Source organism: Zeugodacus cucurbitae, chromosome 3 (assembly GCF_028554725.1).
Source record: "Zeugodacus cucurbitae isolate PBARC_wt_2022May chromosome 3, idZeuCucr1.2, whole genome shotgun sequence".
Lineage (NCBI taxonomy): Eukaryota > Metazoa > Arthropoda > Insecta > Diptera > Tephritidae > Zeugodacus > Zeugodacus cucurbitae.
This window is the reverse complement of record NC_071668.1, coordinates 20,423,090-20,449,945: the sequence shown is the minus strand read 5'-3', so window position 1 is coordinate 20,449,945 and position 26,856 is coordinate 20,423,090. Positions and strand designations below refer to the sequence as shown.

General features: G+C 30.7%; 6 protein-coding genes across 6 annotated transcripts in view; 2 read left to right on the top strand and 4 right to left on the bottom strand.

Annotated features, from left to right (window-relative positions):
• Window positions 1–7,187: 7,187 nt before the first annotated feature.
• Window positions 7,188–12,680, top strand: LOC105220295 (uncharacterized). The gene is made up of 3 exons (XM_011196734.3): window positions 7,188–7,396; window positions 10,395–10,565; window positions 12,282–12,680. The coding sequence occupies exons 1-3, from the start codon at window positions 7,345–7,347 to the stop codon at window positions 12,485–12,487; spliced, it is 429 nt and encodes a 142-aa protein (XP_011195036.2). The 5' UTR covers window positions 7,188–7,344; the 3' UTR covers window positions 12,488–12,680.
• A 1,220-nt stretch (window positions 12,681–13,900) lies between these two features.
• On the bottom strand, window positions 13,901–14,824 carry LOC105220296 (uncharacterized). Its single transcript, XM_011196735.3, has 2 exons — window positions 14,628–14,824; window positions 13,901–14,574 (listed from the first exon to the last, which is right to left on the bottom strand). Exons 1-2 carry the CDS (start codon window positions 14,686–14,688, stop codon window positions 14,180–14,182), a joined length of 456 nt encoding a protein of 151 aa, XP_011195037.1. The 5' UTR covers window positions 14,689–14,824; the 3' UTR covers window positions 13,901–14,179.
• Window positions 14,825–15,087: 263 nt separating this feature from the next.
• LOC105220298 (uncharacterized) lies at window positions 15,088–16,087 on the top strand. Its single transcript, XM_011196737.3, has 3 exons — window positions 15,088–15,266; window positions 15,400–15,585; window positions 15,646–16,087. The coding sequence occupies exons 1-3, from the start codon at window positions 15,215–15,217 to the stop codon at window positions 15,870–15,872; spliced, it is 465 nt and encodes a 154-aa protein (XP_011195039.1). The 5' UTR covers window positions 15,088–15,214; the 3' UTR covers window positions 15,873–16,087.
• On the bottom strand, window positions 15,985–16,881 carry LOC105220297 (uncharacterized). The gene is made up of 4 exons (XM_011196736.3): window positions 16,723–16,881; window positions 16,578–16,659; window positions 16,368–16,525; window positions 15,985–16,279 (listed from the first exon to the last, which is right to left on the bottom strand). Exons 1-4 carry the CDS (start codon window positions 16,723–16,725, stop codon window positions 16,091–16,093), a joined length of 432 nt encoding a protein of 143 aa, XP_011195038.1. The 5' UTR covers window positions 16,726–16,881; the 3' UTR covers window positions 15,985–16,090.
• A 4,778-nt stretch (window positions 16,882–21,659) lies between these two features.
• LOC105220301 (probable G-protein coupled receptor CG31760) lies at window positions 21,660–23,222 on the bottom strand. The gene has a single exon (XM_054227510.1). It carries the CDS (start codon window positions 23,220–23,222, stop codon window positions 22,827–22,829), a length of 396 nt encoding a protein of 131 aa, XP_054083485.1. The 3' UTR covers window positions 21,660–22,826.
• A 241-nt stretch (window positions 23,223–23,463) lies between these two features.
• LOC105220299 (probable G-protein coupled receptor CG31760) overlaps window positions 23,464–26,856 on the bottom strand; it is a 30,284-nt gene continuing 26,891 nt past the window's right edge. Inside the window, exons 5-13 of the mRNA XM_054227509.1 lie at window positions 26,496–26,856; window positions 26,108–26,400; window positions 25,856–26,009; window positions 24,838–24,947; window positions 24,563–24,707; window positions 24,284–24,492; window positions 23,970–24,219; window positions 23,667–23,878; window positions 23,464–23,604 (exon numbers count right to left, since the gene is read on the bottom strand). Of these exons, the coding sequence (XP_054083484.1) occupies window positions 23,550–23,604; window positions 23,667–23,878; window positions 23,970–24,219; window positions 24,284–24,492; window positions 24,563–24,707; window positions 24,838–24,947; window positions 25,856–26,009; window positions 26,108–26,400; window positions 26,496–26,856 (1,789 nt within the window). The 3' untranslated portion in view covers window positions 23,464–23,549. The remainder of the gene's footprint in view (window positions 23,605–23,666; window positions 23,879–23,969; window positions 24,220–24,283; window positions 24,493–24,562; window positions 24,708–24,837; window positions 24,948–25,855; window positions 26,010–26,107; window positions 26,401–26,495) is intronic.

Sequence of the window (26,856 nt, the reverse complement as noted above, 5' to 3'; positions counted from 1 at the left end):
ATCATTATTGCTCCATTTCGGTAAAATTTAAAAATCATAAAACCTCTTGGACTCGCGACTTCTTGACTCACTTTGAGATCTACTCTCTTAAAAAGTAATGACAATTTTTTCCACTGGTATTCAGTAAAATAAACCGATACTTTAATAAAGCGTCATAACAGTCTTTTTTTATTATACCAGTTTAAGGGATTTATACCAGTTGTTGTTCGATTTACAAAAATTGTGTCCTGCCTATCAAAAAGAGAGAAAATAGAGAATAACTAATTGCTATTATGTTTCTATTTTATTATACCAGTTTAAGGGATTTATACCGGTTGTTGTTCGATTAACAATTTTTCAAGTTCAGCTTATCAAAAAGAGAGAAAATAGAGAATAACTAATTGCTAGTCTGTTTCTATTTTTTATACTAGGGATTTATACCAGTTGTTGTTCGATTCACCATATTTCAAGTTCTGCCTATCAAAAAGCGAGAAATTATCTTTCTATTTGATTATACCAGTTTAAATGATTTATACCAGTTGTTATTCGATTCACGACTTTTCAAGTTCAGACTATCAAAACGCGAGAAATTCTCTTTCCATTTAATTATACCAGTTGAAGTTATTTATACCAGTTGTTGTTCGATTCACAATTTTGCAAGTTCTGCCTTTCAAAAACAGAGAAAACAAAGTTTAAATGAATGCTTTTCCGTTTATATTTTATTATACCCGTTTAAGTGATTTATACCAGTTATTCGATTCACAATTTTTCAAGGCAGGACTTCAAAAATCAAATCAAAAAGACTCTTTGCACATTCAGTATGAGATCAAATATCTTCTAGTCCAAGGCATTTTGCAGAAAAAGGGAAAATACTTCGACGAAATAAAGGAAAAACTCTGCCAACTTATTAATATTAAGTTATTATTGGCAAAATTACGCAAATAAAATGGAAAATATTCTTCAAAATCCATATTATTTAAATGAATCATCGGAAAATGCTTCACACGAAAGTGAAGAATGAACATACCTTTCAATTCTAGACTACAAGGCGGCAAGAATATATGTTTACGGCCACTCTAATTCAAAATATCATACTAGTTTGCATATCTTAGACCCAAATTTCGCTATTCTTAACAAATGAGTTTCCATACACTCCCAATTCAACACCTAAATAATTCTACAATGAGTGAAAGATTTCACATTAAAGCCTCTCCTCTCTCTAATTGATTATGTAGAAATGTGTGTGTGAGTCTAACATGGTCACATCTGTAATTTTACTGTTATATCTGCTGTTTCGACAAACGGCCAATAAATTGTTGAACAATTCAATTTGAAAAGAACCACACGCTGTCTACTTGTGCACCAGCAGCAGATAAATCTATTCGAATATAACTAGGCATGAGCAGTAGTGTCAAGTTGTACTATATGACAATATTAAGGCAATTGAAATACAAACGAAAATGTAATGTCAAGTGATGTTGGGTAATTGTAAAACCACGATTGGACATAAAGGAAATTTATATGTGTTACTGGTACTACTAGAAAGACAAGAATAAATGATGTAGCTATGGTTTGCATATGCATATACGATATATAACTTAGGTGTTGAATGGGAGCAGTTTATTATTGCTCTGAAAGAGCTCAGTAATATAAGATAAATTGTTAAAATTTTAGAAAAGTAGAACTCATTATAAATATACTATTAGAAAAAAATCGAAACATTTTTACGACCACGAGGAGCTCAAGCAGGGATTATATGTTGATAAATTCACTGATTTGTTGCAACAGTCTACAATATTATTTTTTTAGAAGTCTATTCTAAAATTATAGATATACAAAATAGTGTTATGACAGTAATAATCCATACGTATATAATAGAGAAGGTTTAACTTTAGTTTAGCTTTTCAAAGGAAGCTTTATTTTCTTGATTGTTGTGGTACCGGTATACAGTATATTCGAAATATTCTAAGAGACTGGAAATCTAAGCTTGTTTCGGTTATGTGGAACTGACTATAAGGGAAACAGTAAACATTTTCGACTTTCAAAATATTTTGTGGGATAACTGAAAACAACAACAATTCCACAAAGTGAAGAATAATCAATATTAATAGAAATTGTAGTGGAAAGCGAGACGCATTTGCAGACAGGAAAAGAAAGAGGCCGAAATGCGTGAGTATGAAGAGCTTGATAAGCTGGCCGACAGGGGTAATGCTCGATAATTCTACGAAAAGATCCGGCGACTAACTGAAGGTTTCCAGACCGGAGCACACTCCTGTAGGACCCCCAGAGGTGATCTAGTTGTTGATGACCAGGGTCTACTGAGTTTGTGGAGGGAACACTTCTCCAACCTGCTGAATGGCAGTGAAAATACAACACCAGGAGATGGCGAACCCGATTCCCCAATCGATGACGATGGAATAGATATTCCATTACCCGACCATGAAGAAATTCGAATAGCAATTACAAGCTTGAAGAACAACTAGGCGGCGGGGGCCGATGGATTACCGGCCGAGCTATTCAAATACGGCGGCGAAGAGCTGATAAGGTGCATGCATCAGTTTCTTTGCAGAATATTGGCCCAGAATTTGCGCCAATTACCGTGGGATCAGCCTCCTAAATATCGCATACAAGGTTCTATCGAGAGTACTGTGTGAAAGACTAAAGCCAACCGTCAACAAACTGATTGGACCTTATCAGTGTGGCTTTAGACCTGGAAAATCAACAACAGACAAAAACAGGACAAGACGAAATATCTCCTGTCGTCAAACAAGCAGTCAGCGCTTTCGCGTCTTGGCTCCCAAGTCACTGTTGACAATCATAACTTCGAAGTAAGATAAGGTCGTCTATCTGGGAACCAGCATTAACAGCAATAACAATGTTAGCCTGGAAATCCAACGCAGAATCACTCTTTCCAACAGGTGCTACTATGAAATGAGTAGGCAATTGAAAAGTAAAGTCCTCTCTCGACGAACAAAAACCAAGCTCTACAAGTCTCTCATCATTCCCGTTCTACTTTACGGTGCAGAAGCTTGTACGATGTCAACATCCGATGAGACGGCACTAGGAGTTTTCGAGACAAAAGTTTTGCGGCAGATTTATGGTCCCTTAAATATTGGCAACGGCGAATACCACAGAAGATGACATAGATATAGTCTAGCGAAAAAAAAGACAGCGGCTATGCTGGCTAGGTCATGTTGTTCGAATGGACGAAAGTGCCCCAGCTCTGAAAGTGTTCGATGCAGTACCCGCTGGTGGAAGCCGAGGAAGAGGGAGACCTCCACTCCGATGGAAGAACCAGGTGGAGAGGGTCCTGGCTTCGCTTGGTATAAACAATTGGCGACAAACTGCCAGATGGAGAGACGCGTGGCGCGATGTTGTGGACTCAGCTATAATCGCGTAAGCGGTGTCTACGACAGTCAAGAAGATGAAGAATAGAAATTGTATATATGTTTTTGGTAACTTTTCGAAGAGAGCGAAATAATGTCATACAACCGAGTTTGAAAAAACTTTGGAAAAGAAGTGGAACGTATTCGAATAAAATTGTATATGAGAATGCCATAAGAAATATTTTTTTGGGGTTATGCAAAATAAAAAAAAATTGAAGTCAACACAAACTTGACCTTGCATAACCACAATGTAAACAAGCGTTTCCTCACATGACCCCTGAAAATGTAAACCACACTGACTTCTCGTGAGCCCTGCAAATGTAAACAAACCTTCCCTCGGATCTAAATAATCATGACGTCACGCGACCCCTCTATATGAAAATCAATAATACCTCACGAGAGCTCTCAAAATTTAAATAAATTTGACCCCAAAGTGTTAAAAAAATTACCTTACATGACCTCTCTATCTAAGGTCATTGACATATCCACTGAGGAAAGTAAAACTTAAAGAAAAGTAATCTCAAAAACATATATTTATAAATTTAAAAAATATATTTGTTTTACTTAAGCGGGTTTCACTGTTTTCGCTTCAGGGCATACTTAATCGCCATTGTATTTAGTTTGGCAGTTAAAAGACATGAGTGCCCGAAAATGGGAATCAAAACAAAATAGTACCTACTCGCTTTCGCTTTATATCGTATTCTAAACATGAACGCAATGAGCTTTTCTACGCTAAGACAGCAGTATATACTAAATTATACATCAGTATATACATATTATATAAACATACATATTTATATATGTATGTGTGTAAGACTGAATTAATCGCAAGACCAGTTTTCAACAACTTTATGCAGGCGTAATTATTTGGATCTGCGGTTGTTGTTAGTTTGAAGCGAACAAATTTACCTTTATATATGTATATATAGATAGATATATACGTGTATGTATGAACATTATTGTTATTACATTTCATAGACCTACCCAGTAGGAAAAATATTATTTAAACAGAGTATTATGTAATTCCGAGGCTTTCGCCGAAACCCAAACCCCGGCTATAACCGACTAAACGGTTTCAACGCCAATTACATCACATTATGTAATATAAATCGGTGATATCTAGAGTTAAACTATTTAAATATATGCAAAACTATGAATTTACACCCACCAAAATTATTAAATCAACAATCGAAATATTTGTGTTTTCTTTGGCATGTCATTCATATATGACAGCTGATTTATAAAGTTCAGGCTGTAAAATTGAATCTGCAGCATCCCAAGTGGAAATTTAATGATATTGAAAGTTTAGAGAATGAGAATACTGAAGCTGTTTTGGCGTTTTGGAGTATAAATGCCTCTAAATAAACTTGTATAAAACATTAATTTGAATACTCTATTCGAAAAATACTATATATAATACTTACATTACTTATTTTGATTACTAACAGCAAGTACTTACATTACTTTTTTTAATTACTAGCATCAAGTACTTATATTTGAATTACTTACTTTTTTGGGAATAACACCAAGTATTTACATTACTTGTTTGATATCAATACCTTAGTACATTTATTACTTGTTTGTTTACAACACACTTTTTTATTACTTTTTTGATTACTAACACTATAGTACTTACATTACTTTTTTTGATCACTAACACCAAAGAACTTGCATTACTTTTTTGATTATTATCATTTGAATTTTCAAGTAATTATATTACTTTTTTGATTACAATACCATAGTACTTACATTACTTATTTTGATTACTAACACCTAGTACTTACATGCCTTTTTTTAATTACTAGCACCAAGTACTTACATTACTTTTCTTAATTACTAGCATCAAGCACTTATATTTGAATTACTTACTTTTTTGGGAATAACACCAAGTATTTACATTACTTGTTTCATTACAATACATTTATTACTTGGTACTTAGTACATTTATTACTTGTTTGTTTACAACACACTTTTTTATTACTTTTTTGATTACTAACACCAAAGAACTTGCATTACTTTTTTTGATTACTAACACCAAAGAACTTGCATTACTTTTTTTGATTATTAGCATTTGTATTTTCAAGTAATTATATTACTTTTTTGATTACAATACCATAGTACTTATATTACCTTTTTGATTACTAACACCAAGTACTTGGATTACTGTTTTGATTACGACACCAGAGTATTTGCATTATTTTTTTTGATTACTCAAGTACTTATATTACTTGTTTTGATTACTAACACTAAAATACTTACATTACTTTTTTTTATTACTAACACCAAGTACTTACATTACTTTTCTTAATTACTAGCATCAAGCACTTATATTTGAATTACTTACTTTTTTGGGAATAACACCAAGTATTTACATTACTTGTTTCATTACAATACCATAGTACATTTATTACTTGTTTGTTTACAACACACTTTTTTATTACTTTTGATTACTAACACCAAAGAACTTGCATTACTTTTTTTGATTATTATCATTTGTATTTTCATGTAATTATATTACTTTTTTGATTACAATACCATAGTACTTATATTACCTTTTTGATTACTAACACCAAGTACTTGGATTACTGTTTTGATTACGACACCAGAGTATTTGCATTATTTTTTTGATTACTCAGGTACTTATAATACTTGTTTTGATTACTAACACTTAAATACTTACATTACTTTTTTTGATTACTAACACTAAAATACTTACATTACTTTTTTTGATTACTAACACTAAAATACTTACATTACTTTTTTTGACTACTAACTCCAAGTACTTACATTACTTTTTTGATTACTAACGCCATAGTATTTACATTACTTTTTTGATTAACAACATCAAAGTAATTACAGAACTTGTTTTGATTGCATTACTTTTTTGAGAACGCTAGTACTTACATTAATAAAAACAAAAAAAAATATTTTTGAAAATGTGAGTTTTCAAGATTTGTCTTCTTCTTCAAACAGAAAAGTTTTTTACACCAAATCTATAACTCTATCCTGATCCTCTAATAACGATTAATTCCTTTTTTCCAGATTCGAAGTCAAATATTTCGATTTTGAAGACTTCGAAAATTAAAGAATACATTTTTTTTTACTTATGACTCAATCTCCAAGGAAAAATTTTGTTTGGTCCAATACCCAGAAAAAAAATCTATTTTCCGTATAGTGTCATGAGTAATTTTGTAGCATCAAGGTATAAGTAATAAAATTTCTTACAAGGCTTGTATGTATGGTATTCGTATTTGCCAACTTATGGCTCGGTACCTAGGTCGTGGAGATTTAAGGCATTAGCACAAGAAAAATTCATGCACGTACTTAAATATAAGATATATATATTTGTATTTATGCTAATATGACACATTTTCGATTGCATACAGCCTTGGCGATCTACATAAAAATAAACATAAATATATACATAGAACAGATATCTTTGACAGTATCGGTACTAATATAATGACGATTTAACAAACAAAAAATTACAATAAGAGGCAAATTTCACTAGGTGGGGCCTCTATAATGCTTATATACTATATTATAGAATACAGTTATTGTGCTTTTAAGCAGGTACAGACGTCATAAATACAGTTCGATAACAACAATTTCCAACGGTCAAAAAACAAATCAAATGCAACAACGCGAGAAAACTAGAGATTTCTGTACAAACAACCGACCAATTTTCCAGCATTTGTTAAACAACAATGCAAGGCATATGCGCGTGAAAAAGCGAAATTATATGCATACATATATACAGCATTATATATATAAGTAAAAGCTTATATACAAAATTTTTATTTGAAAACTGAAAACCCCAAACGAATGCTCGCTCCATAGCGCCAAGCAACAATTCAAGTCAGTCCAAATTGAACTGTCTTGGCGTGTACACCAGTGCTTGGAATATTGCAAAATAAAGAAAACTTGTTGATTCTGCGAGTCTGTTTTGTGTGAACGAAAAAAAAACAACAATAACAAAATGAAACAAATCATTGCTTTAGTGCTCTTCGCGGCTTGTCTATTGCCCAGTGGTAAGCGGGGAGTGTAGAGATGTATAGAAATATATATTATATGTAAATACATGTAATTTACATATAGAGTATACAGTTACAAGCGTTAATTAGTAACAATAACAGTGTAATAAAATATAACCTTGATGAACTTAGGCCGGACTTATGTTGACTGAAGGTGTGTCGGGTATCGCTTTGGAGAAAATGTCTCTCTTTAGCGACATAAAAGTGAATTTTTTTTTAAATAATTTCGATTTTTATGGAAAATAAATTCATTAGAACTTCCAAAAAGCCACAAAATTCACCTTATTTTGCATGCAACCCACAACATGCCGACGAGCAATTGCTTGCAATTTGAATATATGCGTATATAAATACAAATGTACCTCTGTGACGACGCTTGTATATAAATAGCGATTTTGTCATCAAATTTTATTTTTTTTTTTTCGCGCAAAGTTTTCTGTAGACTTTCAAAAAGCGCTTGAGACTTACAACTTTGAATGCGAAATTTACATATGTATTTACATGTGTTTGTTTGTATGTGCAACTCATGTGATCGCATTTGTGTTCGTTACATATAAACATTGTCATATATTTAAAAAAAAAAAAATACATATTTCTAATGTCAATATGTAGGCATATGCAAATACACTACGAATTAGACACTTGCCTTCTACACCCCAGTCGTCTTTAATTACAAATGAAACGGGTTTTAGCCAGACAATCAAAGCAAAATAACATCGTCATTCGATTAAACAATTTTCTTTAACGTCAAAGTTTAGACGCAATTAATGAACTTAGAAAATATGTTTGTATGTATGTATGAGTATAAAAGGGTGTATTAATAATTTAATTTCAAACTGGTTTAAAAAATTCCACAAACTTGTGTCTCTGAAAAAATTAACATATTTGAAAAAACCGTATAATACAATATTTACAAATTAAATATTTATTTATTTTTAAATTAATTATTTATTCTCATTTGTTACTTTGAATTATTATTTTAATTTATTAATATTATTTTTTTAAATCAATTATTGTATTTTTTAGTTTTTAATATTATTATATTTTTTAATTACTTATTGTTATTTAATATTTTTAATTAAATTATCTATTTTTTATTTATTTTATTATTATTATTTTTTAATTATTTATTGCCATTTATTATTTTTAGTTAATTTTAATATTTTATATTTAATAATAATATTTTTTATTATTTATTGTCATTAAATTTTAAATTAATGTTTTTTTATTAATTAATTTTTTTTTGAATAATCTATTGCTATTTATTATTTTTAATTACTTTATCAATTTTTTTATTTTTTAATATTTTTTTTCATTATTTATTGTTTATTTTTTAAATTAATTTATTTTTTTTATTACTTATTGTAATTTGTTACTTTGAATTATTTTTTTATTTATTAAGGTTATTTTTTTTTAAATTAATTTTTGTATTTTTTATTTATTAATAATATTATATATTTTTTATTATTTATTGTTATTTAATATTTGTAATAAATTTTCTATTTGTTATTCGTTAATAATATTATTTTGTTCATTTTTATTATTTTTAATTAACTTATCTATTTATTATTTATTTTATTTTATTATTATTGTTTTTTTTAATTATTTTTTGTTACTTATTACATTTAATTAATTTATCTACTCCCTAATTTATTAATGTTTTTTTAATTATTTAATTTTTAATTAATTTCTATATTCTTTTATTTATTAATAATATTATATTTTTTTAATTATTTATTGTTATTTAATATTTATAATAAATTAACTCTTTGTTATTCATTAATAATATTATTTTTTTCATTATTTATTGTCATTTATTATTTTTAATTAATTTATCTATTTTTTAATTCATTAATATTATTATTTTTAATTATTTATTGTTATTTATTATTTTTACTTTGATTTATTTATTTTTATTTAATATTTTTATATTTTTTAATAATGTTATTTTTTCATTATATTGTCTTTTATTATTTTTAATTAATTTATCTATTTTTTAATTCATTAATATTATTATTTTTAATTATTTATTGTTATTTATTATTTTTACTTTGATTTATTTATTTTTATTTAATATTTTTTAATAATGTTATTTTTTCATTATATTGTCTTTTATTATTTTTAATTAATTTATCTTTTTTATTTATTAATAATAGTATTTTTTACTATTTATAGTAATTGATTGTTTAATTAACTTTTCTATTTTTTAATATTATTTGCTTTTTTCATTTATTGTAATTTATTACTTTGAATTAATTAATCTATTTTGTTATTTACTAATATTTTCATTTTTTAATTATTTATTGTCATTTATTATTTTTAATTAATTTATCTATTTGTTTATTCATTAATATTATTATTATTTTTAATTATTTGTGGTTATTTATTATTTTAATTTTCATTTATTTTTTGATTATTTATTTTTATTTCATATTTATAATTAACTTTTATATTTCTTATTTATTAATAATATTTTTTTATTATTAATTGTAATTTATTGTATTCAATTAACTTTTCTATTTTTTAATATTATTATTTGCTTTTTTCTATTTATTGTTATTTATTATTTTGAATTAATTAATCTATTTTGTTATTTACTAATATTTTTTGATTATTTATTGTCATTTACTTTTTTCTATTTTTTTATCAATTAATATTTTTGTTTTGGATTATTTATTTTTATTTATTATTTTTAATTAATTTAAATATTTTGTTATTTTTTAATATTATTATTATTTTAATTATTATTTTTTATTTTTTTTTTTAATTAATTTAACTTTTTTTTTGATATTGTTATTTTTTGATTAATTATTGTTATTTATTATTTTTAATTAATTTATCTATATTTTATTTTTAAATATATTTTTTTTAATATTTATTATTTTTAATTATTTTTTATTAATATTTATTTATATGGAAATATTTTTGCTTTTGTTTTTAGTTTTCTTTTTATTGTATTTTTATTTATAAAACTAAACTCTCCTTCCCTCTCCAGGATACGCCATCAGATGTTATCAGTGCAAATCATTGACAGACGCCAATTGCGCCAAGGACGTCATCGATGCCAACTCAAACATACACAGCGTCGATTGTGATGTGGTGCCGAAACCAAATACTTTGGATCAATTGCTGCCTGTTACCAAGTGCAACAAAGTTGTAACCTCTGGTAAGTTGAGTTGCTAATATTCAAAATGTGCTAAAATATTATATATTACTATATGCAATGCATTTAATTATAAAATATTTTTAAAAACTCATTTATAAAAATTAAAATCTTAAAAAGAAATTAATAAAAATTTAATAATTCAAAAAAGGGAGCATAACCTACAAAGTTTGAAATAAGTTAGAATAAAAAAAAAAATAAAAAATAAATTGAAGATATTCAAACTAACCTATAAAGTCTGAAATAAGTTAGAACAACAATCATATCAAAAAACAAATTATTTTCGTTCTTAAAACTCATATATTTAAATTTTTTTTTTAATCTTAAAAAAAGTAAACAAAATTAAAATTTAAGCATGTGAACATAACCTATAAAGTCCGAAATAAGTAAGAACCAAAATAAAAAAAAAAAAACAAAAAATAATAAAATAAAACTTAAGTATAAAAAATCCTACATAATCTATAGGGTCTAAAATAAGTTTAAAAATTGCACTAATTTCATAAATGAAAAAAGTTTTCATTTTTAAAACTTATATATTTCAAATTTATGGCGCGTTCGTGTCGGAAATATGGTCGAACTGTGTATTTGCCTCAGAATTTTTAGCAAAACAACTTTTAAAATAACCCACATTTCACTATTTAATGAGTAAACCGTGAGTCAGCATGTGAAAAAAGATAAACTTAGAGAAAGAGAGCATAGCAAGTATATAAAAGTTAAGTCATGACTCAAGAACTATTACAAAGAACGTAAACATTTTCAAGAACACAACAAGTATATAACTTCAAGTGAAAATCAAAGTCAAATTTCAAAGAATACCTAGCTGAAAATTTTGTTTCATAGCGATTTGATAAATTCGTTTCAAATTCTTTATAATATAGTCGATAACACAAACTGTACCCGAAAATATGTATATTTGTATGTATATACATACATATATACGACCAAGACCGTCAGCTCAGCAACATCAACCTAAAATATTTGAGAATTATTTTATATTAAAACAACAACAAAATATGTATAAAAACAGCCATTTGCAAGCTTCCTCTAGTCAAAAGCAGCTTACACCCCTTTATTTATGGTCTGACCTCGTTAAAATAGTACCCTTTCTGGACCTCCCAGAAATGACACGATGACAGCTAGTTATTGTCTTCTAGACAGGGTTCAAATTTTACAATTACAACAACTATTTATTAAATAAAATTTTAATATTTTTAAGCTTGGTTAAAGGCAAACCCTTTTCTAACCAAAATATCTTTAGAGAACGTTATTATTCTGCCCTCCATATCATTTCGAAATATTAAAATATCAATCAAATGAGTTTTCCTTACATTTGTGGCGCTTTCTCGCTGACTGCCAACAACCAAGACGAAAGCAGCGCGTGTTTTGCATCTTTATAGTTCTATTATTGTTGTTATTATTTACAAATTCCACATTTTATTGCGGTCAAAGAAAATGAGATTTCCTACGAGTACAAAACACCTTCAGAATATGAGTCATAGGCATATAATGAAAATATTTTATACATATGTACCGTTATTAAATGTTAATAAATTAGAAATATTTGTATAACAGATGTTCTCATTTTCTAACAGTTTTCAAAATCAAAATCATCGATGAAAAAATAAACAAATTGAATTATTTCGATAATAGAAAGCTACAATAGCATAAGCTCTTTACTTTTATTAATAATTTACTTATTTTTCCCCTCCTTCTTTACAGACAAGGCCGGCATGATAATATCGCGTGACTGCCACTTCGAAATAGTGGGTCAGAAGAATGATGTTTGCACCGTCTCGCACAGTCGCGAAGTGCAGAGTTGTCACATCTGCAAGGGTGATCTCTGCAATGCTTCATCGGCTGGTCGCTTCATGGCTATTGGCTTGGTGGCGTTACTGAGCATGGTCGCTATGCAATTTGTATTGTAAATTTTGTTTTTCTTTGAATATTGTTAGATACAGAAACAACAACAACTTTCGTACTTTTTGAAATAACAATTTGTAAATTAATATATTAAATAGATTTTAATATGAAAAAACTGCGAGTATGTATGTATATAAACAAATGGCCTGTCTCTAAATGTGTAAATATTATAATTTATGTATAATTTCTAAAATTATTTTCTATATTATTTTCTCTCTGGTATTACCTATAACATATTTACATATACTTTTACAAAAACAATAAGCATTTAGAGCGCTGATGGTATTAAAAAATTTAAATTTTATTAATTTATATAAAAAATATGTAATTGAAGAATTCAATAAAAGTAGTTTCAGCAGAAAAATTAAAAAAAAAATCTTATTTTTTATTTATCAAAGGCGGAAAGGCAACAGAAAAGTTGTGGGGTCGCAGGACAATGACATTTGGTACATCATTATTTTGGATTCCAATCAAGAAAAAAATGAAAAAATCAAAATCACGCCTCCTATTTTACGCCCACCTCCCACATAAGGTGAAACTTAATTTTTGACCTACAGCACTGATTTTTGGCAAATATCACTACCAATTTCCTTAGCGGAGCTGCGCAAAACCTCATATTGGTGCTTAGATAATGAAGCATCGAGAATCAACGCCAGGGCCTTTTCTGGAGTGAAAGCCTTATTCATATCTGCGCTACCATGTTTTTTTGCGGCATACAAAACCATTTCTTCCGAGGTGTTTTCATAAAATTCATGCAGTTTTGTTCTCTTTGTTCGCGGCTTACTGTTTTCGAAGGCAATAGTTGGTGGTCGTCCGCTTTTAACCATGCTAGAACAGCTCGGTGCTTCTGTCTCGTTAGTAACTTCCACTACATAATCACTTGTAAGCCACTGTTCATTCATTTCAAGAAATCTTGTTCTTTGCCATCTCTCTTTAAATTTTGTCACCCAATTTTTTTTTTTTAATGTTTCAAATTTTGCAACATCCACTTGAGTTATGTTTCTATGATTAGTCGCAATAATTTCAATAACTATGTCAATATCACTATTGGTATCCATTAAAAGTTCACATATTCATAAATAAGAAATTTTAAAACTTTCCATTGCAGCACTTGATATCACTTGACCTCTAATCACTTTCACACTTCACAAATTAATGTAATTTGATCAATATTGTTGTTCAACAATATTCAATATTACGGTAAAAATATCAACAAAATGTTAAGAAATCAGTGCCAAAACATTCAAATCAGACAACATGCCATTTTTGAATTTCAGCCACGGAAATCCCTATATGGAACGTGCTGTCATCATCGCCATTAGCCGGAGTTCGTCGGTAGTAAATTTAGATCAGACAATATTTTTAACATTTAAATGTTACTTCCAAAGTTATTACCATAAATGTAAAACACAGTGTCATTAATTTTAATTTGTCAATATAAATACATTGACTTTGGTTTTATTGTATACAATAAATGATTTTTTGAATGCCAAATGTCGTTTGCTTATTCTTATGTATGAATTACGCTCTTAAGTTAATCTATCGTTTTGGACGGATACGTTTCAAATGTTAAGTATTTGTCTTAACAGTTCTTAATTGTACTAAAAGTTACATACAAGTATGTATATTCGATTAATAAATCACTTATAATAAAAGGCACGTTATGCTGGTATGATCTGGAGTGTGGTAGCATTACTTTATAGACGTAATGTCCAAGCAATAACACCCACTAATAGTGTGCTCAGCGATATTGCTATTTTGTTCACACTAAGCAGACTGGCTACATTACAACCATCTTTGCTATTGCATGTGCAGTATTCCATAAAAATATTGTAACTGCCTGTGCGCATCAGACAATAACGTTCATCACCTTCGATACCAGGTTCGCCCATATAGGCACAACTACGAAAGTAGCGCCATTCGCCGTGCATTTTTTGTCGAATTTTCCGACACATTGTCGGTCGTACGCCAGGTAGGTGCTGCAATTCAGGTTCCTGTGCACAATCGGTAATCACCAATGAACTATTATCGAATGGATTGCCACATTTTGGATCGTTGTCTGAACGGCAGTCCCAACATTTAATGGCAAAACCTGTAACAATTTCGTTTAGTGGGTGCGTCATTTTGAATTTACCATTTACTTACCCAATTGTACCAGGCAACAGAGGAGTATGCCAGCAGTTAATGTATTTTGCAAATAACTCATTATACTATATTTAATAAAAACTATTTTCGTTAAAAAGAAACTTGTGAACAAATTTATAAATGCTGTTTTTCAAACAAAATATTGAAAGCGTCCCCACCCAAAATACACGATGGCTTGCTGATTAAAATTTGACACATCAGGCATATTGCCAGATTTATGTAGCATTAAAATATAAATAAACAATTTTCCACACACACAGCACAGATATTTTGTTTATCAAAGAATTCACGTATAAAATATCTACAAAAATATGTTAATTACTTATTTTAGAAATCAACATTTTTATATATCTATTTAATATATAAATGGGATAAAAAAATATTATTTAAGTTGCATAAATAAGACATTTCTACACAGCGCCTATTTGGTAATATTACAAGCACTATTTCTTATCATCTGAGTACCCCTGTACCAAGCAGTTGTCAAATTTGTTAACAAAACTATTTATTTTTATAAAGATTGTTTATGTTTTACATTTAATTATTGAATCGATTTTTGTGTAGTTTTTTTCCAATTTTTAAATAAAATGCGTAATATTGTGAGTTATGTGGTGATTGTGTTAACGCTCTGTACAGTCGGTAAGTTATTTATGTAAGCCTATTTAATTGCACGCTTAAGTCACAGTTTAAAGCACGTCTTGGGTGTGGCTTAAAATGTGTGTTAATAAATATATATACATGTGTAAACATTTTTGTTTTAACTAATTTAAAGGTACACTTGCTATACGCTGTTACCAATGCTCCTCTGATCAGGATCGGAAAGGTTACGATAGTTGTGGTGCTTATAAACCATTTAATCGCACGGAACATATACCAATTGAATGTAATAGTGATGAATCACATATGCCCGGCTCGTTTTGTATGAAAGTGGTACAACAAGGCCCTAGAGGGTTTATCTGTAAGCACCTTTTTTTGTTGTTTTTGTAACTTGAATTTTGATAAATTTATTTTTAACTAGGGGACGGACGTTGGCGTCAAGTAATTCGGCGCTGTGCGTCTGTATCTGATACAGGTGTAACTGGCGTATGCAACTGGGGTGTTTATGAAAACGGTGTCTATTGGGAAGAATGCTATTGCTCCAGTGACAGCTGTAATGGCGCCTCGAGTATTAAGCTATCCAAAAAGAGTATGGCTATAGCAATCATTGCGCTAATAACGATAACATGCAAAAAGTTTGTGAATTAAGCAACAAGTAACTCGAATAACATTCCGTCCATTTTACATAATATATTAATTTTTTAATAGTGTATATCGAATGCGATTATGTCATTGTTCATAAACTTAAACTGCCTTAATGTAAGTTCAAAGTGTAAAAATATATTTTTCACGTACAAAATTTTCTACACATACACTACAATGTATACATAATAATAAAACAGACAACGTTTAGTGCAAATTGATTTTCACATATCTTCTGCATCCGGATCTTTAGAATCTTTCATAACTTTCAGTGCACCATCTTGCCAACCAGTGCTTGGTGAATTCGAAACGGCACAATATATGGCGAGCGCACCGTTTGGCATTTCTTTAACCGCCATGTATGATTTATTATCCTGAAGCCACAATTTAACTTCAGTTTTCGAACCTTGATACTAATGAATATTTAGAGTATGAGTTAATTTTAAAAAATAATGCGATGCCCAGCATAATTAATTAATGTAAATAGATCACAACATTTACCCATTTATCATATAACTGTAGCGGTTGATGCACACTTGTCCAATTAATGACTTTCAACAAATATTTCATAAAAACGTTAGTATTCTTTTTAACCATAATATTGTCTATATTATTAAGCCGTTCACAATTTTTGAGCAGTTGTTTACAGCATTCGCGATCTGTATTTAAATTGAAAGTTATATTTATTGTATCCTATTTGAGCTTTTCTACCTTTTGGGCGCTTCAATGTTCCTTCGAGAGAACGTGCTACCCGCATGTAGCAACGAAATTCTTCATCCAGTATTACTTGTTCCTATACAACAACAACATTAAACAGTATAAATAGTATTAACTTTGTGGACTGCGCGTAGTTTACCATTATTTCAGTTTTATTATATTATATTAACCGGCTTTTGCACATGTGTGTTGTCAATTACTTTCACAAGATCAGTTCAGACACGTATACAATTTTTAAAAATAACACAAAATAAAATAATTTTGATTCAATATTCATTGGTAATGTATGGTAATACGCATTTAAATTAGGGAAGTTGAGATGCCAAAAAGGGCAACTTCTTCGTAAAATAATTTTAGTAAACTATACACCATTTCAAAAAGGTCATGAAATGGAACCGAATTTATAGGCGACGATTTCAAGAAATGTTTTAAGTCGTTAAAACAAGAAATATTTATCTAGTTTTGAAGGGGCTTCTTCACAGAAGATTCAAGAGAAAGTCCACTCGCCTGATGAAGTAAGTATTTTGTCTATATAGCAAAATCACTAGCTAATTCACATTTTTTTATAAATATATTTGCAGGATACAGGAAATACAGCTTATTGACAGTGAGAGTGTCACCTACATTAATAATATTGAAACATAGCCAATGCATATACTTCAGTTTGGAAGATTTCTTATAAGTTTCATTAATTTTGAATTAAGCAGCACCATACCATCTTCACTTTTGAATAAATAGGTTAAAAGTATGAAGGTATGTATATGTACATATATAATCGTACACTCCAATAGAATAATATTAAGTATTTTATTTGTGTACTACTTACTTATTAATATTTTTCTTTCCTTTTTCAGTAGTACTCTTCTATAACTTGCATTACTGCCCGTTACGCTTAAGAATTCTTTCCGGACCCTAATTTTGGTACTCAAGAACTGTGCGCTCTGCTTATTTAAGTATATAAGTGTACTTATTCGCTTATTAAGATACTTTTTTGGTTAAGTAGAGTGGCCTCAAATACCATCCAATCACATAACGCCTACAAAAATAGTGTAAAAATGAGAAAATGTTAATATAATTAATGAAATTACTTGTTAACATTCAGCTAATATATATATATATATATATATATATATGTGTGCAGCTGCCACCACATTGCTGCTGGGGCTCCGTTAATACATTTATATACTTTACAACTTTTGAAAGCATAAATAAAAAAATAAAATACATTCAATTACTTTATTCATGTTTGTTTCACTATTAAAATGTATGTAAATCTAATTTCTCTACTTTTAAGAAAGTTATAAAGGAAATGTGAAATTTGCACACAGCGTCGGTAAAGAGCCCATTTTGAATTATCAAAATGACTTCCTTTTGCAATTAATTACTCACCACACTGTGTTGAAAAGCTCGAAATTTGCGCGGAAGTTGGTTGCGTGTTTAAAGCTTTTATGACAAACAGTGGTTACAGGTATCATAGAATAAAAGATTACGACAGTAGAATAACGGGATGACGTCACACAATTCAGATGGAAAATAGGAAATGCAAAAAATATCACTTTTGTATGTAAATTATGAAGAAAACAATTTAATATTTATCTAAAATCGTAAATAATAATTTTAAATTATTATTAAACAGTTTTTAATAAAAAAGGTTTAGTGAATAAATGTAAATAAACACGATTATCATTTATTAACATAATTACTAACTAAATTGATAATGTGATGTGATTCAGATGTTTTCTGTGATAATTGTTTAATTGGAATTCTTAAATTTTTATATTTAAATTTTTTTATATTAATTTTATCATAAAATATGTTTTTAGTTTTTCGTAAACCTATTTGAAAATTAAGGGAAGGGAAGAAGGGAGATTCAGTTGTGTTTAAGCTGTTTCCACAAAATTTTTTTATTATTAAAAATACAGTGGAACTTCTCTAACTCGAATCACCATAATCCACAAAAAAACTTCGAGTTATAAAGCTTTCATTAAAACATAAAATGTTTCAAAAAGCTATAAAATATAGATTTTTACACAGTTTTATTTATTTACTTCGCATAAAATTTTATTTAACTACTTTAAAACATGTATTCTTTAAATTTGTGTGTTGCAGTTTTCCTCTTGAGACTGTATCCCATACCTTTATTACCTGATTTATGCAATTCATAAATGTAATATGATCTTTTTTGTCTGCCTCATACGATATAGTGGGAAACTTTTAAAATTCTGTCTTAATAGTAAAAATTAAAATTTTTTACTTCTATTGCCAATTTAAGAGTTCGAGTTATGGAGATCTTCGAGTTACGGAAATTTGAGTTATGGAAAGAAATTTGATTTCTAAACGCTACTGGCAATTCAAAAGTTCGAATTATGGATAACTTCGAGTTATGGAAGTTTCACTGTAAATTGAAATTTAAATATTCCTTAAATTAAATATTCCTTCTCAATCTGTGTTTGCAAATCATTTTTAAATATAAGCCAACCATTAAAAAAAAACATTAAATAACACTTTGTAGAGGTTTTAAATAACAGAATACTTAAAAATAAATTTTTCAGTTTTCATGCAAAAGTAGATCCTTTTCAAATTCAAATTTTCGCGGAAGTAAGTTATGCTTATAAATAGCTAAGATCGCACGTATTACGTAATTATTATAGACTTGTTGGAATTTTTATAAAATATTTGTATATGCTATCTGTTTTCAGTGTAATTAACGCAAAATATTTCTTTGTAAATAATAATTAATGTAATTTTATAAACATTGTTTTTTAATATTTCACCTCAAATACATACCTGCATAATTGGTAAAGGAAGCCATTTGCTACAGAAAAGCTGGATTGTGCTTTTTCCGCTTTATACACCATGGTGTAGAAAAATGTTTTGAATTTTGTGATTATATCTACCAAATCTTGGTGAAAAGCTCGAAATTTGCGCGGAAGTTGGTTGCATGTTGACGGAAAGTTCTTAATTCATTTCAAAGTTTCACGGAAGTAGCTTCTGCATATAGGTGGCTGTGATCGCTGGCATTCTCAAATTCTTGTAGATTTGTTTAAATTGACTACAAATATGTGTGCTAATATGTATAGATTTTGGACTTTTGGTAGGTTTTGCTTCGGGATAAAGTATAATTGTTGGTTGGTTGAACATTTTCTGCAAGTACAGACATATACATATATATAGATACATATATGTATATAAGCAGAGGAAGCCATTTGCTTTAAACATTTGACGTGAGCTTTTGCAACGTTCTTCACAATTTGTAGAGGAAACCATTTGCTTTAAGACATCTGATGTGAGCTTTAGCTATCTTCTTCACCAAAGTACGGAAAAGAGTGATCCGCGTGAATTTTAGCATTTCAAAGTATTTCGTGTGATGAAATTTATAATAAAATAAAAGACTCTGTATATTTTATATATTTAGTTAATGGACAATGTTTATAAAAGGTTAAATTTCGCATATTTTGAACTTGATTTCATATCGTTAAATTTTGTGTCGCCTTCCTAAACTAATTGCAACAATCAAAAGGCATGGGAGTCATGTGTATATTCGTGCAACTGTGGGTGAGTATATAAATTATATAATATAGACACAACTAATTCTTATATCTCTCCCACGACAGTGGGACAGGAAACGTAAGCCGTTTGACATACAACCTGTCATCGTCGAATAATAGTACAACTCCAGCAAGGTAGGACAGCAAATTTCATTTCATAAATTCTGATAGAATTCAATTACCATTACCATATTATTAACTTTATTTATTTGAATTTTTTCAAAACTGTTAACAATTTTATTCATAATTTCTTTCGAGTTTTTATTGTTTTTAATGATCAGTTGGTATTGTACATCAAATACTTACATTTACAAACAATTGAATTTAACACACATGTCATGTTTTATGCAGACACAGGCATATCTTATACTTATTTACTATATATACTCAAACGTTTTTTAAGCAAAAAGTTAAATTTAAAATATTTGCGTTTTGTAGGAAGAAAAATATGTAGTAAAAGTGCAGTATTGAGACAAGTTTAATATTGAGAAAAATTTAAAAGCAAAAAAAAAATATCATACAATTTGCAAACTAGCTTATTCTATACTGCTGCCCATGCTAACGGAATTACATATTTCTATCATTTATTTAGCTCATTACTTTTATTTTTCAACGAAGTGAAAAAAATTGCCCAACGTGCTTGCACTTTTCATTCGTAAATATCAATATTTTAAGCAAATGCGTTCTTATATACATTAACATAAACATAATATAATAATAACCATATATTTTCTATTATTTGCTTTTATTTACTAGGCATACATATTTATTGCGAGTTTATATTTGGTTTACCTACACTTTAAACTAAAAATAAAATTTATAGAAAAGTTTAGTGGGTAAATAAAATTATTAAACAAATATATTTAATATAAAAAATTTATTTAACGAAACATTTTATATGCGCATCCATATATTTTCATTAAAAACATAAAATTCTTGAAATAGGTGAGGTTAGGTTAATCTGGCTGGCAGTGAGCCACACATAGACCGATTTTGGTCCTTTGTGGTACCAGATGGTGTGCCGTCACGTAGTAAAAATTCTTGATATAAGCAGAAAGAATAATTTCAAAGACCCGCTTAAAAAATAAAAAATGTGATAAATGCAGTTCTCGATACTACCTGAAGTCAGTACCTTCTCTGGACACACATTTATGCTGTTACTTGTGTTAACGAAATATTGTTTGCCGGTATTGAGCGCTTTCAATTGACTGTAAAGAGTCTTCTTTTCTTGTTTTGCTTAGAATTTTACCGGAATTTCGGGGAAAATGCTTTGTATTGCTCATATTCTGAATTTCGAAAGGCATTCAAGCACTGACTCTAACTAACCTAACATTTCCCTCGACACTAACAGACCGGTTTTTCCACAAAAAAAATTGAAAAAATATATATCAATAAAACAACAACAATGAATCATAATATGAATATTTTTTAAAATAATAAATTAAATATAAAATATTTAAAATTATATAAAAAAATTAAATTAAAATATATAAAGAATATGAAATATGAAAATATGAAAAATAAATGAAAGAAAAATATTCGCTCGTTACAAAAATGAATTGCAGAAATCCTTATAGCAATAATTACACAGAAACATTTATTATAGACAAAGCAATTTACGGCAAAAGAGGCCAAGTGATAACATCTCTGTACTAACAAATATGCCGCGGCAACTATTTTTTTCTATTGCTTTAGAATTCAGACTTCGCTAGATTCCTAATCATTCTTAAAGAAGCATAACTATCTCATTGAATACCGCCAAAGCAGGTGTTATCCATCGATAAATTCAATTTGTCATCGATCTCACTGAGGTTCCCGAACTGTTGCTAATTTTGAATATTCGAAAGAGTGTTCCAAGTGTGGAACATTATGAAATCCACTAACAAATATGAGACACATCAATTGATTGACCTACATTCTATAGTCGTGAAGCATCTTGAGACCTTCTTAATCAGAAACTACCTTCTTCGGTAAAGCAACTTGAGACCCTCTTAATCAGAAACTACTTTTATTCGGCAAATACCTTTTTAATCAGAAACTTCTTCGGTACTTTTTTTTCGGTAAAGCAACTTGAGATTTTCTTAATCAGAAACTACTTCGGTACTTTTCTTCGGTAAAGCAACTTGAGACCTTCTTAATCAGAAACAAATTTTCTTCGGAAAAGCAACTTGAGATCTTATAAACCAGAAACTACTTTTCTTCCGTAAAGACATTCTTAATCAGAAACTACCTTTCTTCAGTAAAGTAGCTTGGGACCTTCTTTATCAGAAACTTATTTTCTTCGGTAAAGAATTTCTTAATCAGCGACTACTTTTCTTCCGTAAAACCGTCTTAATATGATTCAATTCTGTCAAAAACTTTGTCCTGAAACTACCGTTAGTTGACCCCTATGAGAACCCCTAATTTCTAAAAAAAATGCTGAGAAAAATAGCCTAATTACACTTAGAAGCTTTAATACTACTTTGCGATGAACTACGAAGCTAGGCTACTAGCTAGATATTACTCTCGCGCCTCATTTACCACAAAAAGCTTTGTCCTTTTCAGTTTTCTTTGGTTATTTTTATGGTGTTGTTGCATTTAGAATATTCTTTACTGGGTTCAAGCATGGTTGTAGCCACTACACCAACTTGGAACCAATTAAATACCATGGATACCACATTCAAACACACATACATATTGTATTTATAACACAAGCTTAAACTACTATCGGTGTACGTACATCAACAGTTTTACTATCGGTTAGGGTGGATGACATAGAACAGGATGTATTATTATTTTGACTCGGAAAATCATCCGCGATATTGACGCCAACCACACTTTGTTCTCCAACCATTAAATCTGACATATTCGCGCTGCCGTCGTGTGCTTTCAACGGCGCGCAATGCACTTCCACCAACTCGGTGATGGTGATAGCATCGAGTTCGGAGCTTGGTGATTCCAGTAGGTGAAATCTGATGGGTGACGGTGTGCGTATGGCGTACATCGATGAGGTGGATGTCGTTGAAGATGGTATATGCGGTAAATGCGCCTCGTTAAACGATGGTGATTCCGGTGAAATTGTCATTGAGCTGGTCACACTCTTCGACGACATTGTTTGTGTGCTGTCCAAAGGTGAAACGCGCTGATTAATTTCGGCAATTGTCTGCTCGATTTGTACATTGGCTGTCGAACTGTTATCGCCATTGTCTTCTTGATCACCGTCTACATCGGAATCTAAGATATAATATGTATTGACATCGGCGTCCGGACCAAAAAGCAAAGCAAACTGTTTGAGTAGATCGTGCTCGGCCTGACCGAGCGTTGGCGGTGGGTGTGTTATGGAAGGTGTTGAATTCGGTGTATGTTCACCGCTATGACTAGCTATTGAGTGTGGGAAATTAAATTCAGTTGAGCAATCTTTTACACTTCGCTGATCTCGTCAAACTTTCTCCTTATTCATGCGGACTTTTGACGGTGTTAAATGGGTGGGGAAGCTGCAAAGAATTAGAGATAATACAATATTCAAAATTCAATGAAGTTTTCTTCAAATTCTTACCCCAAATTCTTGTTACCACCGAGAGAGTCCTCAGTACCTTTGGAGGTCTGTGTTTGGGCGGATGACATTGTATTTTTGCTAAATGGCGCCTGCAATGAAGTCGATGTTATGGTGAAATAGCCACCGGGTTTTGGTTTTAAATGCCGATTATTCATTTGCATATGCACAGTCTTCATGAACTCAATTTGATGTGCCAATTTCTGGATTTGCTCCTGGAATTTGGTTAAAATAATATTAATTTGTCATAAACCCTTGAAATTCACAGTTTTCAAAGAATGGTATTTATATTTAAATCGTGCTAACCTTCAGTTCTTCATTCTCCTGATACAAGTCCGGCGACTCTTCCGGCACCAGGCCAACGCCATTCAATGAAAACGATGCAGTTATACTGCGTACTTTAGCCTTCTGATCCCATTTGTCACCTTGTCCTTTGAGAACACGTGATATCTTCGGACCAAATACAAGCGCAATTGTTGTTGTTGTAGAAAATTGTGTACGTATAAATCCGAGCAGATATTTGATATCCGGACCAGCTCTGGGGAATATGAAGAGACTGAAAAAATGTTTTGTTAGTACTGGTTGAAATAGATAAGATAAGATAAGATAGCAAGACTCACTGAAATGCCACCATGGTTATATTAACAATGGCAATATTGTAAATGGCATATGAAATGAGACGCGCCTCATTGTACAAAGATTCGGCATTGCGCACATTGTAGCAGACACGTATGCCCCAAGCGAGAAAGAGCACCTCGCCAATGGCCAAACTGTGATCCCACCAATTGTAAGAGCACTGTTTGAACTTCAAACCGCCCTGGTCGTAAATCTATTGGAGAAGAACAGAAGTATTGAATTAATATTGCTTACATGTGAAGTAACATGTACTGTGGACCCACCACTTCGGCATATGGTGTGGCTGATATAGTCCATGTGCCCAAATAGATAAGCATCACTAGTAGTATCGGCACCATCCATTGCAAAAGTTGTTGATCGGTGAGTTTGACTTTGTGTGCCGATTTAACGCGATACGTGAGTGAGACTCTGCGAAGAGAAGAATGTATAAAAAGGAGATTCAGTCGAAGAAATATAATAGTATTAATTTATCGAAACACCATGAGCTCTCAGTTAGCTTATGAGAGAACCATATTCACAATTTTTTTATTGCACCTACCTCCACGTTTTCATTAGCAGAGATGTGTATGTGATACAAAATCCCATGTGACGTGTCCACTTGGTCACGATGCACCATGTCATGTCCAAGTAAGGGAAAATAGCCACCATCTGAAAAATATTTGGGTTGTTAGAAACTCCGAACAGCTCTTATTGCACTCAAAATTTCATAAAGTTCATATTTTGTAAGAATTTTGCAATCTAGATCCACTCAAGACTTTAGAAAGTCCGACGTCTGGGGTTCGGATACCCTTTCATAGAACTTATATCTTTTTTGACATTTCTCAATAAGAAAAGGAAGCTGTTTAGAAAGGAATTCTAACGTATTTGTTGTACGAGCTTTCTTTTAAGCTCTTTTATAAGTTCAAACGGTCGGAATGGGACCGATTACTTCCTAAACCTTATCTCATTACATAATACGGTAATTTTTTGGTATCAACTGCTGAGCTTGCTGATTTTTTAGGAATATCCAAGTTTTCACTTGCTGAATTGTTCGTGACTTAGGAATTGAAACGCTTAGTGTTTACCGATTTTTGAAACCATGATTTATGAAAGCTTCTTGGCTATTAAGATTATTTATCATAATCCCGAGAGTTCTTCGTTGTTTTATAACCGGTACCTACGAACAGATGAGCTCTCGAAGTCGGTGCTTATCGACTTTTGAGATCATTACTTTTCATAAGTATTACTACTATTTGGCTAAGAAGATAATTTAGCATAATCCCGAGAGTTCTTCGTTGTGTTTTAAATGGTTCCTGAGCTCTCGAAGTCTTAGTTGCCAGAAGAGATCAAATATTATTTGCGGAATCCTGGTGATAGATCAGAATGAGGAGGTGACCCAACCAAAGATCTTGTCTGTGCTCTAATCATACACAGATTAGTTGGTAAGAAGAGTGGACTTCATAACTTTCTTAATATCTAGGTGAATTCCCTTAGGTCTTTATGCCTTCTTCCTTCCTTTAGGTCTGTGATGCCCGTACAACTTAAGCTAATTCCAAAGAACCTCACGAATCACTTACCTCCAAATACATTATTGCGCATCCAATTAGTGTGATTAATAAAAATATGGGGCTGGCCACCTTGAAAACTTTTACTTTGCGATGATGAAAGAGATATCCGGCCAGCACAAAAGTACCAATGGCGCAGCCTATTGATATAACTAAAAGCGATATTCTGCAATAAAAAAAAAAAATAATTAAAAAGAATTTTAGGAAGAATATGAAGCAAGCTCCCTTCAGAGCTTAACAAAATTTCTCTGTTTGGCATCTTACCTAAAAGGCCAATTATAGTTGGCCAAACATGGCTCGGGCCCCGTACAGAAATCACAGCCGGGCTCGCATTGCAGACAAGTAAAGACGTCTGCATAATAATTGCTCACATTCTCTTGATGCTCCTTCCAAGCGATCTCCATGATGGTGCCATTGAAACCGTCCGGGTGGCGCATCGAGTAGAAACCACGCCGACAAAGACACTGGTAAGCGCCACGTGACCAGCTATTTGGTGTGGTGAGAATTTTGCTAGTGGTTATTGTCGGCGCCTCCGTGCTGGGAATGCGATAATCGCACTGGAAATGAATTGATATACAATATTACTAACTAAATCTTAAGCGAGTGAGCGTGTTCTTTTGGTACGCTGGTAGAAGTCTTCACTTTAACTAACCTTCATAGTATCGCGATGACATTTATGCGAACCATGAAACGCCTGTATATCCGCTATGGATTCGGGAGCTGGTGTATCGGTGAGGTGCAGTCGTCGATTTTGCATTTGCTGATAACTTAAACGATAAATGGGCGCTTCACACTGATTCACCCGCAGACCGGTTACATCGATATCGATACTGATGAAGCCGCGTAAACCGTGTCTTCCACTCGGTGGTATTGCGATACTATAAGACAGTATCCATTTGCTTAATGTGCAGGAGAAATAGGGAAAAGTCCACCATCCCTTATAATACATATTCGGTGGGCTTGGTGCAAATTTGGGTGAACGCAAAGTGGGCGATGTGTTCTCATCGTCGAAC

What these genes read in the sequence shown, in the direction of transcription:
- LOC105220295 (XM_011196734.3), top strand. Translation starts at nt 7,345, where the DNA reads ATGAAACAAATCATTGCTTTAGTGCTCTTCGCGGCTTGTCTATTGCCC. An exon ending in GGCTTGTCTATTGCCCAGTG is followed by an intron (nt 7,397 to 10,394) that starts GTAAGCGGGGAG and finishes TTCCCTCTCCAG; the next exon opens with GATACGCCATCAGATGTTAT. An exon ending in CAACAAAGTTGTAACCTCTG is followed by an intron (nt 10,566 to 12,281) that starts GTAAGTTGAGTT and finishes CCTTCTTTACAG; the next exon opens with ACAAGGCCGGCATGATAATA.
- LOC105220296 (XM_011196735.3), bottom strand. Translation starts at nt 14,688, where the DNA reads ATGAGTTATTTGCAAAATACATTAACTGCTGGCATACTCCTCTGTTGC. An exon ending in CTGTTGCCTGGTACAATTGG is followed by an intron (nt 14,575 to 14,627) that starts GTAAGTAAATGG and finishes AAATTGTTACAG; the next exon opens with GTTTTGCCATTAAATGTTGG.
- LOC105220298 (XM_011196737.3), top strand. Translation starts at nt 15,215, where the DNA reads ATGCGTAATATTGTGAGTTATGTGGTGATTGTGTTAACGCTCTGTACA. An exon ending in GTTAACGCTCTGTACAGTCG is followed by an intron (nt 15,267 to 15,399) that starts GTAAGTTATTTA and finishes ACTAATTTAAAG; the next exon opens with GTACACTTGCTATACGCTGT. An exon ending in AGGCCCTAGAGGGTTTATCT is followed by an intron (nt 15,586 to 15,645) that starts GTAAGCACCTTT and finishes ATTTTTAACTAG; the next exon opens with GGGACGGACGTTGGCGTCAA.
- LOC105220297 (XM_011196736.3), bottom strand. An exon ending in AACATTGAAGCGCCCAAAAG is followed by an intron (nt 16,526 to 16,577) that starts GTAGAAAAGCTC and finishes ATTTAAATACAG; the next exon opens with ATCGCGAATGCTGTAAACAA. An exon ending in TACAGTTATATGATAAATGG is followed by an intron (nt 16,280 to 16,367) that starts GTAAATGTTGTG and finishes AATATTCATTAG; the next exon opens with TATCAAGGTTCGAAAACTGA.
- LOC105220301 (XM_054227510.1), bottom strand. Translation starts at nt 23,222, where the DNA reads ATGTCGTCGAAGAGTGTGACCAGCTCAATGACAATTTCACCGGAATCA.